Raw genomic sequence first — 15,626 nt, 5'->3', positions numbered from 1 at the left:
CAAATGTAACAGCTGGAACAACCCCCAAACTGTACCACCCAATGGCCCCACTCTACCCGGGAGCCGTGAACCACCAGGTTCATTGATCCATGTATGAGGGCTGTCATTGACTCATTGTTCTAATTATTCTATCAGGATATTGATAATAAGGTCTGCTAATCTGAGTGGAACAAGCAGGGCCATTCTGTCCTCCATTTCACTCCCGATATTGGCAAAGTGGGCCTAGGAAAGAGTGAGGGGAAACGGGCCCAGAAATCGGAGAATGCTGCCTGAAGAACTGGGCAACCAACCATCCTTCGAGACAACCATGACGGGTTCCGGCTCCGAAGTGACTTCCCGACGGGACTGCCAGCGAGGAGCTTGAACTGCCGTTTTGACGTTTCTATGAATGGTTTATACTGATACAAAATTTACCAGCAAGCATGCTCGCGATCTGGTTTCCAGACCGTATTTCTGTATCGCGGAGGCCAGCCGGTTCTGGTATGTTGTGGCTCTGCTGAAGTGGATGTGCGTGGTATTTCGATAAAAGGCCGTGGCCGTTTAACACTGTATGTCGCAAACAGTCACAGCCTCTGCTGTCGATCTCGACAACCGACGCACTCTCGGCCAATTGACCACGGACGGTTAAGAAGCTATGACATGCTCAGCCACGACGAGGTACGGCAGATGCAGTGGCTATGGCTCTTGTACTAAGTATAGAGCACGATGGAGCTGGGCTTGACTGTTGGGACCCCGAGACTCGAGGGAATCAAAGACAAAGAGCTGACTACAGATAATTTGTGCCTGAGGTTGTGATGGTCAAGGTCCTGTCGTGCGATTGCTCTTTCCTATCTCGGTGGGGTTCATCCTGAGCTCTCCCACATCCAGGTCATGGAAGAAAGGGACCCGGAATCCGCAGGTGTCAGGCATTTGCACCAACTAGGTACTCGACGGACAAAACCAAATGAAAGGAGACCGAGCGGTTGGAAAATGAAAAGGAACCCCAGTGCGCGATGTTCGGCTGATCTTGTAGAAGCCCATGCCCTCCTCGACGTCGCGACATCTTCGAAGCCAGCCGTTTCCCATGCGCGCCGTACGCCAGAGTCCAATTTCTCAAGCCCCAACGCTTTCAACCGGACCAAAGGCACGTATAAATCCATTTGGTGACAGACATTCACAGTTCTGGAATCCGAGGTTGATATTTGATACCGAAATACCAACAATCGTCGCGGATCGTCCATTGATGGTAGATCACCCGCATAGCCAACCGCGGATTTACCTTCTCTGTCTGTGGGATGTATCGAGCCGATACTCATCGACTTCTCGTGCAGCCATAACGTGATATTCAATCAATTCCCGGAGTGAAATGGCAAAGCGTCCAGCATGCCAGTGTATCACCGTGGAAATAATAACCCGGAGTTGCTATGTCCGGCTAAATAAGTACAAGAAAGGGCATCGATCTAACAATTTAGCACCATAAGCAAACCCACCCTGGTACCCTGTCTTTTGCCACTTCTGCCAGTACTCCGAGAATCCGACAAGTCCTTGTTACTTATTCGATCTACGGATAGCCATCCGCGCCGGAAAAACAGAGTAAATATGGGTTTCTTCGATTGACGATGATTTTCAGGACCGTAATACGGGAGAGTCCAAGCCCAAGATCTCCCAGTAGACTCCTCAAACCTAGCCATCACCCGAAACAGCCCTCTCGCAGGCGAAATATGGTGATCGCCCCGCCGGAAAATCGATGAGGATCGATTGGACAGGGGCGCTTCCTCATTTTGGCCTCCAAGTGGCAGCGACTGAGATGCAATAGTAAGAATGAATCAGTCATGTTACAAGTATTACAGAGTACGGCTCGCGCGCTAAAGTCGAAGGACACGGGTGTGCCCGGCCCTCCCAACGGAAACTGGAGGACCAGTGGAGGCCAGTGGAGGGCCCCAAAATCTCACGAGAAAAGTGTCTGAGTTCAGTCCAAAAAGCAAAAAAATGAGGAGGCAAGACCCCAGACCCGGAGCCGAACAAGGAAAGCAAAAAAGGAAAGAAAGTTCGCACAGGAAATAATTGGCTCCCAGTTGACCGGGTGAGGAGATCGGGGTTGGGCCAGCCTGCGACCCATTCCGGTCAGTAATGAAGGGATAATAGCGATTCCAAGATTCGCCCGAGAGACAACTTCATTCGAAGATCTTGACCCGGCTTTCTTTACGCTCTTGATACACATCACATACTAACTATGATACTCCTCTGATACAAGCCTGGGCTCCATTGGTAACGCTGTTTCCTTTTTCGAGTCCCCGCGTCAAACGAGGCAGGGCAAAGGGCCATTCCAACGGGACCGGGGAAGCCATGAGAAGACAAAGCGTACAGTGGAGCAACCTGAGGAATGCGCGTAATGCGCCTCATGCGTCGAGCTTGTGCACTGTGCAGAAAGCAAGGTCGTGATCAGTGATTGTGAATTGCTGAGGACCCTGCCAAATCCATGCGGCCGACCTTGGTGGTATGCCGACTGAGGTACCCAGGTGGCGGACTCGTCTGGAGCTGAAGAGGAAGAAGTGGAAATGCGAACCGATTGCAACACCGGATTACTGAGACACTCAGTCGAGCTGGTTTTTGCCAACGTATTTCGTCTTTGCGCCCGGGGTTAAAAGTTGATTCACGTGCGATGAAGCAACGAGATGAGCGCATCTCTCAACTCCCGAGGGTTGCCGCTGTTCCTACTTTATACCCTTTAGCGCTGTCATATTGAACTCGTGCCTTTTAAGGGGTGATATTGCAGGCCACCCACGGCTCCTCAACCATCTCTCTGCCATTTCAAACAGGACAATGAGCACAATGACATCAACCGACCAACATGTACTGCACGTGTTTTACTTTGGAACATCCGTCTAGACCCTCCTCTGACTCCCTGTACAACGGCGCTTCCTTTGCCCAACCCGGGTAAATTTCTGGCTATTCTTAGTCGTGAATATATTTCCTTTGGACGAACTGGCTGCCTCTTATTAACCTGACTCTTCAGGTTTCTCGCTTCCTCTTCAGCCCCAGGTCCCCATGGCCCCAATCAACACCCAGCGCCGATGCAGGGAGATCAGCCCAGTGACGGGCAGCTGAAAACCTCCCCAGCAGATCCAGCGCATCTTTGACGGCCTTACCAGCGGACCGGAGTATTCCTCATAATTGGTCATGAAACGCGAGGAAACGAGCAGACAATGTGCCAGCGCATCTCGTATTACTTGTTAGGCTGTGGACAGTTTTAGTACTTATTATTTGGCGGGTTTCACATCCATACCAGCTGGTACTGCTGGAGGCGTCGTAAAGACTGGAAACAATAACGCGCATGGTAATTTTTATTACTTATGGTAGTCGATCAACGATACTGAAGCCCAGAGCACATGTCGAGTAATGCCCTGCAAAGGCTGCAATCCAGCAAGTGTATTTACCTAGTACGGTTTATGCTGTGAGACAGCTCTCAAATGGACGATCTGGCGCCGTGCTCTGAAACGTACCAGTAGATCGCCCGAGTACCTCCTTAGTTAACTTATTACCCCTGGCTCACTCTGCAAGCCGAATAACGAACACCCTGGATTTTAGAAAACTGGACAAGATCCAATACCGTCTCGGACACTCATCGTCCCACAATCCACGAGAAACCACAATCTGCAGCCAAGCCTCGTCTCGTTTTTCTTCGCCAGCCGCCCATGCGCCGCAACCCGCAACCCGCAAGCTCAACGTTCAACTTCAACGTTAAAGGCCGGAACCAATTCCTACGCCTCACCTTGATCGTCCCACCGAGCTTTTTCCTGTCCGATGCAGTGACCACTGACCAGACCAGGCCCGGGTAGTTAACGTTCACCGCGGCAGTTGAAAAGCCGTCTGATGATCTCGTGGCTCGTAGGTCCTCCTTGCCGGAGTACTTTCCGTACTACCATACCATACGAATAGTGTTACCTCGTGCCTCCAGTACTACTTACTGCAGTACACCAAGTACCTATACTTGGCCACGGAGAGTCGGTCAGCCACGACCACGTACCCAACCACGTAAAAGGATCCATATTATCCCATCACCGCCACCTCGCCCTTCCCAAGGGCTTCAATAATGAGATGGGTCCAAAATTGTGTTATTTTTAGCCGCGGTGCAGTGCACACTAAGTATCCATATTCCATACCGTTTCCAGCCCTGTCAGTAAGTACACCGGCCCCCGAGCCGCGGTGCGGGTATGCTCCGTACGTAGTAGCTGCCTAAAATGGATGGATGACCCAGTTGCCCAGTACTACTTGTTACTAGTAACTAGCTGGAGGTATCCGTATGGGTACCGTCTCTGGATATGGATTCATGGGCGTAAGCCTGTAAGGCAATCCCGCGCACACTGTTTACCTAAGTGCTTAGTTGCAAGATTCTTCTCTTTCTCCTTTGCTTTTCCTGTTTTCTTTTTCTTTTTCTTTTTTTGTTGGATGCGACACAATCGCTTATGGAGGAATATTATGTTTTTCCGTATCGGCGAATTGGAAATTAAACTGATTGATAGGGTGACTATCAGGGTTCCGTGTAAGTCTGTAAGGTAGGTAATAATGGATATAGCGCAGCTAGGTACAGGTACCCAGCGAGGAGTGAGGAGCTGTCCCTATCCCGTGGCGGGTCGGGGCGTAGCTGGAGCTCGAAGGTACTTCCTTCTTTACTTGGTACTACGTAGCTGATTGTTCCGGTTTCATTGAGGGTATCCTCTCGAAACCAGCCGCAGCTATCATTACTATCATTAGCTCTGGTTATAACAAACCTTCACACGATGAGGAGGCAATACTAGGTCCGGGTATCGATTTCAGGCAACAAACGGCCGAAGGACAGGGTATTCAGTTGAAATATAAGTTGAAATAGAATTGTCATCTAAGTTCGAAAATTTTAAAACGTGTCCATAATATGCTAATAGGGAAACAAAACAAAAAAGAAAAAAGGATATCAGTACAAAATTTTCTCCCGCCGCCTCCTCATCAAGGCATATTTAATTCTTAACCAATCTAGCCCTCTCTATCACCCTGTTGCTTCAATTTAACCGGTCACCTTGAAGATGGACTCGGCCAGGCGCTTGACGTTGCCAGTGGTGATACCGGCCACTGAGATACGGCCGTCCTTGGTGGCGTAGACAGAGTGCTGCTCTAGTATTAGTAACTAGTATAACTACCCGTGGGGATGTGACTTTATGCATACCTCCTTGGCAAGGGCGTCCATCTGCTCGGGCTTGAGGCCAGTGTAGGCGAACATGCCGATCTGGGGTGAAAATCAGTATTCATAGGCTTCTCCAATTCAGATCAGGGATGTCGTACCTGGCTGGTGATGTGCGACCAGTCGTGCTTGCTGCCAAGCTCCTCGAGGTTTTTCTTGAGAAGAGCACGCATTTCGATGATACGGTCGGCCATGCCCTTGACCTCACCGAGCCATTGCTGGTTGAGAGCGGGGTCGTTCATGATAGTCGAGGCAACACGGGCGCCGTGCACCGGGGGGTTGGAGTAGAGGGGACGGATAAGGATCTTAATCTGAGAGTCCACGCGCTTCTTCTCTTCGGCAGACTCGCAAACGAGAGAGAAAGCACCAACACGCTCACCGTAGAGACCCTACCGGTTACATTAGCAAGCGACCACAGAAAACAAAAGACATTCGGATCTTACCATGTTCTTAGCGAAACTCTGGCACAGGGCAATGTTGTGGCCCTGCTCGACGAAGTATCGGGGAGCAAAGGCATCACGGTCAGCATTACCACTGGCAAAGCCCTGGTAGGCCATGTCGAAGAAAGCAAAGTGGCCCTTCTCCTTCACGACGTCAGAAATCTTGCGCCATTGGTCCTGAGTAGGGTCGACACCGGTGGGGTTGTGGGCGCAAGCATGGAGCAGAACGATGCTGTTGTTGGGGGCAGCCTTAAGGTCGGCAACCAAGCCCTCGAAGTCGAGGCCAATGGTGTCCTTGTTGTAGTAACGGTACTTCTCAACTTCCAAGCCCGAGTCCTTGAAGACGGCGTTGTGGTTGGCCCAGCTAGGGGTGGGGAGATAGATCTTCTTCGCGCCAGGGTAGAAACGCTCGAGGAAAGCACCACCAATTCTCAGAGCACCAGTACCGGAGATGGACTGGGTGATAACGAGACGGTCATCCTTCAGGACGGGGGAGTCGGCGCCGTAGGCCAGCTGAGCGGCAGCCTTAGTGAAAGAAGGGATACCAGTGATTCCAGCATATTCCTTATCGAAGCGCGATGCAACAACCTTGTCCTCGGCGGCGCGAACGGATGGCAGAACGAAAGGCTTGCCTTGGTCGTCGCCTATTGTGGGCAAAAATATGGTTAGCGATGTACGTAGAGCAGACACAGTCAACAATTCAATGGAAGTCGATGAAAAATGCTCAAGCAGAGCTCGAGCAGATCCGTTCGGGGGGTCCGGGTCCCTTACGGTAAGCACCAACACCGAGGTTGATTTTCTCGTTGAAAGAATCGGCCTTGTAGGCTTCGGTGATACCAAGAATGGCGTCCTAAAAAAATTGCGCAAATCACACTGTCAGGAATCGTATGGTTTCGATGGCGCTAATTGAAGCTCAAGCTTACAGGAGGGCCCTGAGGAACGTTGGACCAAGTAGAAGCGTATCTGGCGCCAGCGATCACAGTGCGCACGCTAGCATCGTGGGTGGCAGCCTTGCGGCCAGCAATTCTGAGGGTAGAGAGCATGTTGGCTATCAATTGATATGATGAATGAAAACTTGGGGCAGAAAGGACGCAGGGCTGTCAAAAAGGAAAAGAGCAAAAGAAAGCAGGGGACTGAGAAGAGGACGATCGGTCAGCAAGGGAGCGATAAATAGCTGGCTGGCCTAGTGTCGGAGATGCTGCGTGAGTGTTTTGTGTGAGTGTTTTCTTTGACTCATGTGAACCTGCTGCTTGGGCAATGGGCCGATCGCGGGTAAAACGCCGACTGCGCGCATCCGATCTATGCTCGACGGGACTCCAATCCCGACCGATTCTGGGCTCTTTAGGCTATTCATGCCCTTGGAATTTATCTATGTTGAGTTCCTACATCGTGCACTGGCACTGCATACGACATCCCGGTATCCTGTCATCTCCGCATCTCCACGCGAGCATCTCCAGACTGAGTGAAGGAGCAGCACGGCGCGGGAGGAGCAGGAAAAAAAAAAGGCTCGAGTCGGTCGCGCCAGAGTGCAGGCCCGCTCTCGGTGAACTCTTTTGACACCTTCCCCTCACAGGATTTGGGGTAAAAAGAGCGCCGACTGATTGACAACGCAAATTGCCCCAGTAGTCAAGTACATCCTCTTCGGCTCTTTACCGACTGTACAGGCAGCTGACTTCTGGATCCTGTCCCGTCTCGACGCTGCGCTGCATACCACTTTATTCGTAAATGTTCTGTCTCTGGTTTTTACAAATTTGAAGGCCTGCGCTAGTTGGATTCCATGGCTTTATTTCAAACTCGGGCCCGTTGCCTAGGAAGATCCAACCCCGAGAGCTTCTACTTTTGATCGGTTAAATTTCCCCCACACGCCAAGTCTCACCACGAAAATCAGGAGAAGCCTAGGCAGCTCGAGGAGCTGAGCTCCCGAGCCGTGCACGGGGATGAGAGAAGTGGTTTGAGGGTCGGATGGCACAGAACCGAGCCATGCGAATCGCGTGCGGTTCCGAAATCGCCCGCAGGGATAAACCCCGTGAATTATCGTAGCTACCTCCGGATTTAAAACTACTATGGGGAATGGTTTAGTCTGGGGTCAATAGACCGTGCTCTCCGGCGTAATTCGGATAAATATTGATATCAACTGTACAATGTATGCTCATGGAGCTTTCGGGTATGAGTATATATGCTGTAAAACCCTGCTATCTAGCCCAACCGTACACCAGCCTGTCGGTTCTTCCGTGCAGTCGCACCCAGTGCATTGTTCATTCCAGTGTGTTGACTGCTGTCAAGTGTGCTCATGGCCTCGCGCTTCTTCTCTTCTTCGATCTTCTTCAGTCGTTTCTCGGTCTTCATCTTGCCGCTGCCCTTGCCGTGGAACTGGTGGCTCAAATGCTTGAACGCCTCTTTCTGGTTCATCGAGCGACCAAATTCGTCAATATACTTCAGCTGGACATCGGGTTTGTACTCTTTGTTGAAAACCTCTGCCATATGCCGCGCTTCTTGCTGGTCTCGTTGCTTGTTCTCCCACCGCGCGTATTCTTCCCGTTCGCGCGCAGACATGCGGTCAAGCTTTCCTGAGGCTCGATCACGCTCACGTTGCTGGCGTGCGCGTCTTTCCGCGTCCGTCTCCATGCGATTCTTCTCTGAGATGAAACGGTTGCGATCGCGGAGAAGCGAGTTGGACTCTGCGGCGTCTGTTTCCTTCACTAGACCACGCTTCTTGAGCATACCAAGCGTGGCACCCAGGCCTTGTGACAGCGTAGTTTCCTCTTCCAATCCAGTGCCAGTGATCGGTGCTTCGGCCTGTGACTGTTCGCGGTTGAGACGCTCTTGGAGATCCTCCTCGTCCTCGATATCATTATAGCTTCTTTCCATATCCACATCGCCGCCTTCAATTACAGGCTGCTCGTCCTCGGGTTCCTCAGTTCGAGCGCGAGGACTACCACCCGGCGTGGTTGTTCGGCGCTCACGAGGTTCTGGCAGGACGGGTTTCTGTAGGTTGGAAACAAACTCTGAGGTCTCATCGATGACTAGGCCGGGCTCTTCTTCGTCTGGAGTTTCAACATCCATCGGAGTCTGGGATTCTTCCTCTCTGAGCTGCCGTGCGATGTCCTCTGGTCGCGCTTTTTGCCGCTTCTTAAGTGCGGCTCGTCTCTGGCGGGTCAAAGAAGCTTGTAAATCATCGTCATCCACAAATGAAACATTCTCATCTATATTCTTGCGAGGCGCAGGCGCCGGTGCGCGGTTAACAGCGTCAACATCCATCGACGCACCATTCGGAGTCTCCAAAGATTCTGCCGTTGGGAAGATATCATCATCGTCAAGGGCGGATCTCTTCTTGGTGGTTTTGGCCTTCTTCTTCTTGGGCTTTTTGACTTTGATTTCGCTCACATCCATGTAATCCGAAGTAGGAGTCTCAGCTTCAAAGTCGAGGCTGATTATGTTCCGCTTCAGCTTATTAGAAACCTCTTGTCGCCGCGCCTCTTGTTCCTCCACAGTAGACCCCTTGGCGTCCAGTGTGAACCGCTTCTTCTTCTTGCCATCGATTTCCTCGTCGTATTGAGCCAATATCCCAGAATTCTCCTCGGTCGGATCATATACAGGTTTCCGCTTTTTCATCTCTAATCTCTCAGCGGCCTTCTCTTTGTCCCGTAAATCAACATTCTCCAGCTCGTCCCCCTCCTCTTCGTTTTCATCAATGGTCGTGTCTTTGAGCGTAAGGACGTGATCTTCCCCTCCGCCAAATTCCCCAATCTCGTGTCCAACCTTGATACCAGCAAGATCAGAAGCCGTATACTCCGCCGCCCGTTGTCGCTCTTCCAACTCCTCCGCTAGTTTGCGCGCCCGTTCCCTCTCGATCTTCTTCTGCTTCTTTTTCGTCTGCAGTAGCCACGTTTTAGTGTCCATTTCCGCATCCGCACTTTCCCCTAGTGTCGACCCTCCAAGTTTCGCATTCCGCTGCGCTATTTCGCGCGCTTTCTTAATAGCAGCGTTCCTCTCCTCCCGCTTCTTCTTTGCCTCGGCCTCATCTTGCAATTTTTTCCAGTTACCTGAAGCCGCAGCCTCGCGGGTCTCTATCGTGCTCGCAGGTTCTTCATCGGAGGAGTCGTCGTTGGATTCCTTGAAGGACGGGCCTTCGTCGGCACCCGGAACGGGCAAAGGCTTCAGGCCCAAAGCCGCGCGGATTTTGTTGTTCTGCTCGATAGAAATAGCGTCCGCCATTTTGTCAACCAAGAAACTTGAAATAGACAATACGAGCTGGAACTGGGGAGTCGGTGGGAGTTGAAAGAATTAAGCCGATGTCTTTGTGATAAGGTCACTAGCCACTTTCCGCTCGGAGGATGTGCCTAGGCCTCGTTACATAAGCAGTATTCCTCGGTAAGGTTTAGCGCCCATTAGTTCCTTAGCGCCCACTTAGCGCGAGCCATAAATTGGCTGCGGCGGAAATTTTCCCTCTCTTTTTCTCTTCTTCTCTCTTCATGAACCGAACAAACACGGATCTGTGTTCAGCGATCCTGATCGTGATTGAGCTTGCCTCTTTTGCGTTTCGGTTGATTGCTGGACAGTTCGACGCTCCAAGGAGGCACTATTTTTTACGCTTGGTGTCACTATTTTCCGGTCGACAGATCTCAGATTAAATGTTGGCATTGGGGTGTTCACTCTGGTCTTGAGCTCCTTCTGGTGAGCTCGGCTAGAGACCTCAGTGTCGACGGCGTCATATTCCTGTTCCCTTCACCGATCTGGCCGTTGGCCGATGAGGTTAGGGAGAAACCATGGCTTGCCAACATCACCTTTTCTACGATAGTAGTTTTATATAGTTTGTAGAACCTGAGATATGCTGTATGTTTTTCTGAGTGTCCGTGCTCCTCTAGATGCGGCATGTTCACAAAACATTTTGAAGGGGTATATTCTACATATCGTGGGTGTCCCATCTCCAAACACCTAGCCCGAAGGGTGAAAACCTTCCAAGACCACATATCGGGCTGTATGTATGTCAATTATAGCAGCTTCAGGTGTCCCGTCACATTATCGACCACGCTCTTCGGTCCCAAAACCCCAAGCACTGTCCTGCTGCCGCTGGCGATCTGGGTGCGTCCAGCATCTTGTATAACACGAGCGCACAGCCCAAGGCTTATGGCTTGCGCTTGTAGCAACTCCATTTCCTCCTCCGATTTAATCTGCAGCGCAATCTTCGCTTGACCTTGTCTTTCCCAGCGACGCAGGATCGTAGAGCTGGACGGGTTTGCGACGAGATATTTGTAGCAGGAGAGAGTTGCGTGAGAACACTGGGCTGCGATTTTGCCTACATCGGACGGGTGTTAGCTTTTGTTTCTCGTGCCTTGGATTGCATCCATTCAATGATAGATCTAGGACAAGTTCGAGTGGGAAAGGAAATTCCTTTACCTTTCGTCATCCCCAAATCCGTCCTCACCACAAGCACCAATTTCACTTCCTCAATATTGTTCTCAAAATTTGCCAGCTCACTCCCATCTCCCTCCTCTTCTTCACTTTCTTCATCCTCTTCAGTCTCATCTTCTTCGTCGGACGATCCCCGGTGCACCTTCACATTGTAGCTGTTCGGCCAACCCTCTTTCTCCTTTGATGAGAACAGGCCCAGCGACGCCCCTTGTCCGAGAAAGTATCCACTTATTCCGGCGATAATGGCCGTGGCGATAACATAGGTCGTTGTTGATGGGGGAATGCGGTCGAGTTCTGCCATATTAATGATGGGTGTACGTGGTGAGTGTTGAGGGAAGAAAGTTTGATAAAGCTTGTGCGGAGCAGCTATGTATTTTAAAAGCGGAACGAGCTGTCGCCCGCTGTTGCTCCGCATTGGAACAGATCCAACCATGACTGATGATATAACAATTCCAAATTAATTCTCAGTGTACGAAAAATGGAGACAGATAATGGGTCAATATTTCATACTTCAGAATAATAGACATCCCTCTTGACGCAATTCTTAGACGCTTGAGACTTGCAACCACTGCACTACGTGATTTGCGGCTACTTTCCAACTGGCCGCTCGACCAGACCTACGGTGTACCTACCTACGTAATTACTCTATAGGAATAATGTAGTAAGAAGCGCGTGCTTAGCGCGCACGGGTTGCGGCTGAATTTTGGATTTATTTGAGCAATCGCCTTTACCTGTCAACTGGGGAGGGAAAAAGAGACTGTAGAGACAGACATGTTTTTATGCTATTCACTTAATGTAAACCAACGCTCCGCTATTTTATTTTACTAAGACAGTCTCATAAGATGAAAGATCCAAAAGGACACCGTGAAGCCGAGGATGTAAAATTAACCAAAGCCCGCGACATGGTTCGATTATCAGACCAGAAGGTACCAATAGTGTAATATATGTACATCCCGTACGGCATCATAGTATTAGAAAATAGTGCACACCACTTTGCGACAAACAGTCTAACCAGTACGACCGGCAGGAGCTGCTCCTGTATTCCCAAGGCGACGGCCCCTGATGTTCATGTTAGCGCATAGTAGCATACGAGCATACGGAAAACTCACATTATCGTCCGGCTGGCCATGCTGATAACAATCATGAAAAGCCAACTAGGGATTATTCCAAAGCCGTAAATGACGTAGCCCAAAGGCACAAGCAGGCCATATTCAGCGAGCCAGCCATCTGTCGGGTGGAATGCGCCTTCATAGGCGGGTCTGTTCTCGTACTTCTTCTCAGAATGAATCTTGTAGATTGTCTCCGGGGTAACTGTGGTCGAGTTCACGTAGACGATGTGCAGAGGAGTAGATGGACGCTCCTCGGCGCCTTGAGCTTGTGGAACCTTGAAGTACCAGACGGATGGAGCACCAGCGGACCATGCGGAACAGAGAAGCTGGTTTGATTCGCAGTCGAGGTAGCCGAGATTGGGGGAAGTCGGATCAATAGCGAAGAGGGGGACGGATTCCTACCAGTAAGTGATTAGTCCATATTTTATTGCAGTGGCCGTTTGTTAGTTTTCGTGGAGAGTAACTAGGGGCGCTCACATTAAATGACTTCTCAGCCCTGCCACAGCGGCCAAAGCAAGTCTTGTTTCCACCGGTAACGAAGACTAGCCAGTCCTGAGGGGTCGATGCCGGTTCGAGGAGCGATTGCCAGTTGGTTGCGTTGAAAGGGGTAACAGTCTTTTCTTGGATGACCTTCTTAGGGATGTCGGCCACTTTCTCAGCGACGGGAATGACTGGGGTGGCGGTGGGCAGATAAGACTTGGCTTTGTTGAACCAGCCCTGGACCCGGTCCGCGAGAGGAACCTGCTCCTCGGCCACAGCGAGCGCTGGGAGGAGGGTGAGAAGGGGGATGAAGCGCATAATGCTGGTGATAGGAGAGACACGTGTTAGAAGACAGGAGCTATCAAGCTGGAAGGGTATTTTGATGAAAATACAAACCTGGGCTGATTATATAGGCGACAGGCGCACTTTGGGAGATGGGTTGATTAGAAGGCCAAAGTACAGACAGCAGGCAGCTTGGGGACAAAAGGGAGCTGGAGTCGATCAAACGAAAGAGCCACGATGAGCGGACGAGGCGCGACAGCTGGCCTAAACTCGAAAGGGCAATCCGCGACTTGCACTTGCAGCTCCAGAGCGGGGAACCCGATATTCTCGAACTCTCGAAGTAATGGGCAGACACCTTTCAAGACACCGAAGTTGTCAGAGATCTAGACGGCAAAAATGGAAATCAGCAAAATACTCTTCAAAATTTATATCTCGACATTAACTTCGCGTATTGACCTGGAACTACTCCGTACTCCATTCCGATTTCATACGGACCCGATTATGTCATCCTGTTTACTTGCTTTCCTACTGGACTGAGCTGGAGCTGGAGCTCCCTGGTTTATCGATAAACATTAAACAACCCTCGCGAGGTCGCTATTAGAGTGGAGGAAACTCCAGCCATTGTTCATTGTCCTGGAAACAACACCCCTCGAGGTTCCAAGGTTGATTCGTTCTTCGCAATCTTCTTGTGACTTTCCCATGACTGAAAATTAACCAAATCCACAACTTACCCCCTCACAAGGGCCCGGTCCTCTTTCTAGGGATTTTTATCTCGGGATAAACCTGGGGTATAGAAGTCAGGATGCAAACCTAGAGTATCCCATTACATGGGGTATGGCAGATGTTCCTAGGCCCTAGTGGTTCCTTCCTGGACCTTGTGGCTCCTTCCTCAACCACCATTGAGTAGCCACACAGATGCAGATTGTATATTAACTGGACATGGCCCTTCCAGATAGCCTCCGCCATGAAGTGATACTCAATATTCAAACACCCTTTTATCTTGCCGCAGAAAAGTTGCACTTCTATTCATTGTCGGGTTACTGCTTAACATATCACTTCCTTGCATCTATTATGCAGCGTCGACGAATTCATCATGGGTCCCTTTGGGAGTTAAAGGCGCTGATATCTATTGTCGCGTGGCTGCCAAATTATGCTCTTGGGGCAGTTGTAAGAACAGGAGCAAGATTCGATCTCGGTTCGTAGTTGGAACCTTCGTGATGCAATCAATGGCACTCGATTCTAACGCCATTTGCTCTCAAGGTACCAGCCTTGCGAACATTTCCATCGCTAACCATAATGCTACCACGGCACCAGCGAACACATCGAACCGGTTCTCAACTGGTGATTTCCCCGTCTGTACCGACCTAGAAGGACCCTTTGTCCCGTTTTGTCTCCCAGAAGATGGTGCGGATGTCCTAGTCGACTCAACCTACTATGTGACATGGAATGCCGATTTTTATCCCTTAAATGCAACCATCACAATCGAACTGAGATACTCCGACTTGCTAGAGGGGTCATCTGCATTCACTTCTGAGAAGACCGATAACAGCTATGGATATATCCCTCTCCACATGAGCAAAGAGTGGCTTCAGGGGAAACAAAATAATACATTGACGCTTTACATCATTGAGCTTGATTCCACCTTGGACCGCAGGGCGAGTGCCCGGCAGGGTCCAACCATCACGCTTCGTCCTAGACCCGTGGAGCACTATAAACCATCCCCGCCACCACGATTCAATAAGCTAGCACTGTGTATCGGCCTCCCTGTGAGTCTGGTTGTCGTGATCATCGTCGTAGCAACCCTAGTCTTTTCAATGCGGAAATCCAGAGACACAATCATGAGTAGCGCCTTCTGGGTTTCTCGCAAGAGGGGATATGGCATTGGAAAATCTAGGTCCCAGCGTTTGAAGAGCGACATGAAAGCGAGCAGTGGCTCTGATGACTCTGCAGGTCTGAAGAGGTACCCAAATGATATTGAGACGGGGCTGCTTGAAGGCACGGGCTTGGAGAGGCACAATCATGATATCGAGCGCGGTGGCAACTATCCGTTCAGAAGGGATGTGTCAAAGTTGAAAAGTTGGGTTGTATGAGTGGCCGCATAACCCATATCTTTGCTGCCATTGCCTCGAAAAACCAGCAACTTGGAAAGGAAGGAGTTGACTGCCATGTCGACGCAGTATTTGGTTTCCCCCCGAAACAAGGCCGGGGGGATTGTCTGTACATTCTTTGAGATAATGAGTCATTGAGGCGATCACTAGCTATCAGGCGCATTATTTCGTGCCAAGTTTAGCATGCATGCTTTACAACCCGTTTCGCTTCAAAGTATTGGTTGATTGTTGAGGGATGGTCAGTACTCCAGTTACTCGGGCATTGTTGGCCGCCCTTTGGTTAGATTGCTGTGTATACTAAGTATTCGAGGGGCTTCGAAACGGCCCCGGAGCGACGCCGATGAAGGATCTACATGTGGGAGTTGTGATGAGTGAGTCGTCTGGATTAGGTACATACATTCGTAGGCCAACCAGCTTGAGGGAAAACCCCATTACTACAAAGTAACTTGCTGCGAAGGAGACTTCGAGCAAATTGCTAGCAGTTACCAACACTCCCTCCGCGATTATCAATTGCAACGCAATTAATCATAAAGATCTCGATTTTATAGACTAGGCATTAGCTATTTAAAAGCTGATTATCAATCGTGGGCTTTCTAGCCAC

At 50.4% G+C, this 15,626-nt stretch overlaps 5 protein-coding genes across 5 annotated transcripts; 1 reads left to right on the top strand and 4 right to left on the bottom strand.

Moving 5' to 3' along the window:
• Positions 1-4,779: 4,779 nt before the first annotated feature.
• ASPSYDRAFT_317074 (putative aspartate aminotransferase) lies at positions 4,780-6,784 on the bottom strand. Its single transcript, XM_040844898.1, has 6 exons — positions 6,558-6,784; positions 6,406-6,484; positions 5,638-6,278; positions 5,296-5,583; positions 5,180-5,239; positions 4,780-5,122 (listed from the first exon to the last, which is right to left on the bottom strand). The coding sequence occupies exons 1-6, from the start codon at positions 6,675-6,677 to the stop codon at positions 5,021-5,023; spliced, it is 1,290 nt and encodes a 429-aa protein (XP_040708232.1). The 5' UTR covers positions 6,678-6,784; the 3' UTR covers positions 4,780-5,020.
• A 923-nt stretch (positions 6,785-7,707) lies between these two features.
• On the bottom strand, positions 7,708-9,923 carry ASPSYDRAFT_39155 (U4/U6-U5 snRNP complex subunit SNU66). Its single transcript, XM_040845839.1, has one exon. It carries the CDS (start codon positions 9,847-9,849, stop codon positions 7,831-7,833), a length of 2,019 nt encoding a protein of 672 aa, XP_040708231.1. The 5' UTR covers positions 9,850-9,923; the 3' UTR covers positions 7,708-7,830.
• Positions 9,924-10,209: 286 nt separating this feature from the next.
• ASPSYDRAFT_39154 (aminoacyl-tRNA hydrolase PTH2) lies at positions 10,210-11,480 on the bottom strand. Its single transcript, XM_040845838.1, has 2 exons — positions 11,032-11,480; positions 10,210-10,930 (listed from the first exon to the last, which is right to left on the bottom strand). Exons 1-2 carry the CDS (start codon positions 11,345-11,347, stop codon positions 10,626-10,628), a joined length of 621 nt encoding a protein of 206 aa, XP_040708230.1. The 5' UTR covers positions 11,348-11,480; the 3' UTR covers positions 10,210-10,625.
• A 547-nt stretch (positions 11,481-12,027) lies between these two features.
• On the bottom strand, positions 12,028-13,333 carry ASPSYDRAFT_39153 (uncharacterized protein). Its single transcript, XM_040845837.1, has 3 exons — positions 13,032-13,333; positions 12,633-12,957; positions 12,028-12,553 (listed from the first exon to the last, which is right to left on the bottom strand). Exons 2-3 carry the CDS (start codon positions 12,951-12,953, stop codon positions 12,152-12,154), a joined length of 723 nt encoding a protein of 240 aa, XP_040708229.1. The 5' UTR covers positions 12,954-12,957; positions 13,032-13,333; the 3' UTR covers positions 12,028-12,151.
• An 810-nt stretch (positions 13,334-14,143) lies between these two features.
• ASPSYDRAFT_84433 (DUF4448 domain-containing protein) lies at positions 14,144-15,007 on the top strand (the record flags this gene model as incomplete). Its single annotated transcript, XM_040851347.1, has 1 exon — positions 14,144-15,007. The coding sequence occupies one exon, from the start codon at positions 14,144-14,146 to the stop codon at positions 15,005-15,007; it is 864 nt and encodes a 287-aa protein (XP_040708228.1).
• Between the last annotated feature and the right edge of the window lie 619 nt (positions 15,008-15,626).

This window comes from Aspergillus sydowii, assembly GCF_001890705.1.
Source record: "Aspergillus sydowii CBS 593.65 unplaced genomic scaffold ASPSYscaffold_1, whole genome shotgun sequence".
NCBI classification, from domain to species: domain Eukaryota; kingdom Fungi; phylum Ascomycota; class Eurotiomycetes; order Eurotiales; family Aspergillaceae; genus Aspergillus; species Aspergillus sydowii.
Note: the sequence above shows the minus strand (reverse complement) of the source record. Positions and strands in the feature narration are given on the sequence as shown.

What these genes read in the sequence shown, in the direction of transcription:
- ASPSYDRAFT_317074 (XM_040844898.1), bottom strand. Translation starts at nt 6,677, where the DNA reads ATGCTCTCTACCCTCAGAATTGCTGGCCGCAAGGCTGCCACCCACGAT. An exon ending in AGAGTTTCGCTAAGAACATG is followed by an intron (nt 5,584 to 5,637) that starts GTAAGATCCGAA and finishes TGTAACCGGTAG; the next exon opens with GGTCTCTACGGTGAGCGTGT. An exon ending in TGGACGCCCTTGCCAAGGAG is followed by an intron (nt 5,123 to 5,179) that starts GTATGCATAAAG and finishes ATACTAGAGCAG; the next exon opens with CACTCTGTCTACGCCACCAA.
- ASPSYDRAFT_39155 (XM_040845839.1), bottom strand. Translation starts at nt 9,849, where the DNA reads ATGGCGGACGCTATTTCTATCGAGCAGAACAACAAAATCCGCGCGGCT.
- ASPSYDRAFT_39154 (XM_040845838.1), bottom strand. Translation starts at nt 11,347, where the DNA reads ATGGCAGAACTCGACCGCATTCCCCCATCAACAACGACCTATGTTATC. An exon ending in GGATTTGGGGATGACGAAAG is followed by an intron (nt 10,931 to 11,031) that starts GTAAAGGAATTT and finishes CGTCCGATGTAG; the next exon opens with GCAAAATCGCAGCCCAGTGT.
- ASPSYDRAFT_39153 (XM_040845837.1), bottom strand. Translation starts at nt 12,953, where the DNA reads ATGCGCTTCATCCCCCTTCTCACCCTCCTCCCAGCGCTCGCTGTGGCC. An exon ending in GGGCTGAGAAGTCATTTAAT is followed by an intron (nt 12,554 to 12,632) that starts GTGAGCGCCCCT and finishes ACTTACTGGTAG; the next exon opens with GAATCCGTCCCCCTCTTCGC.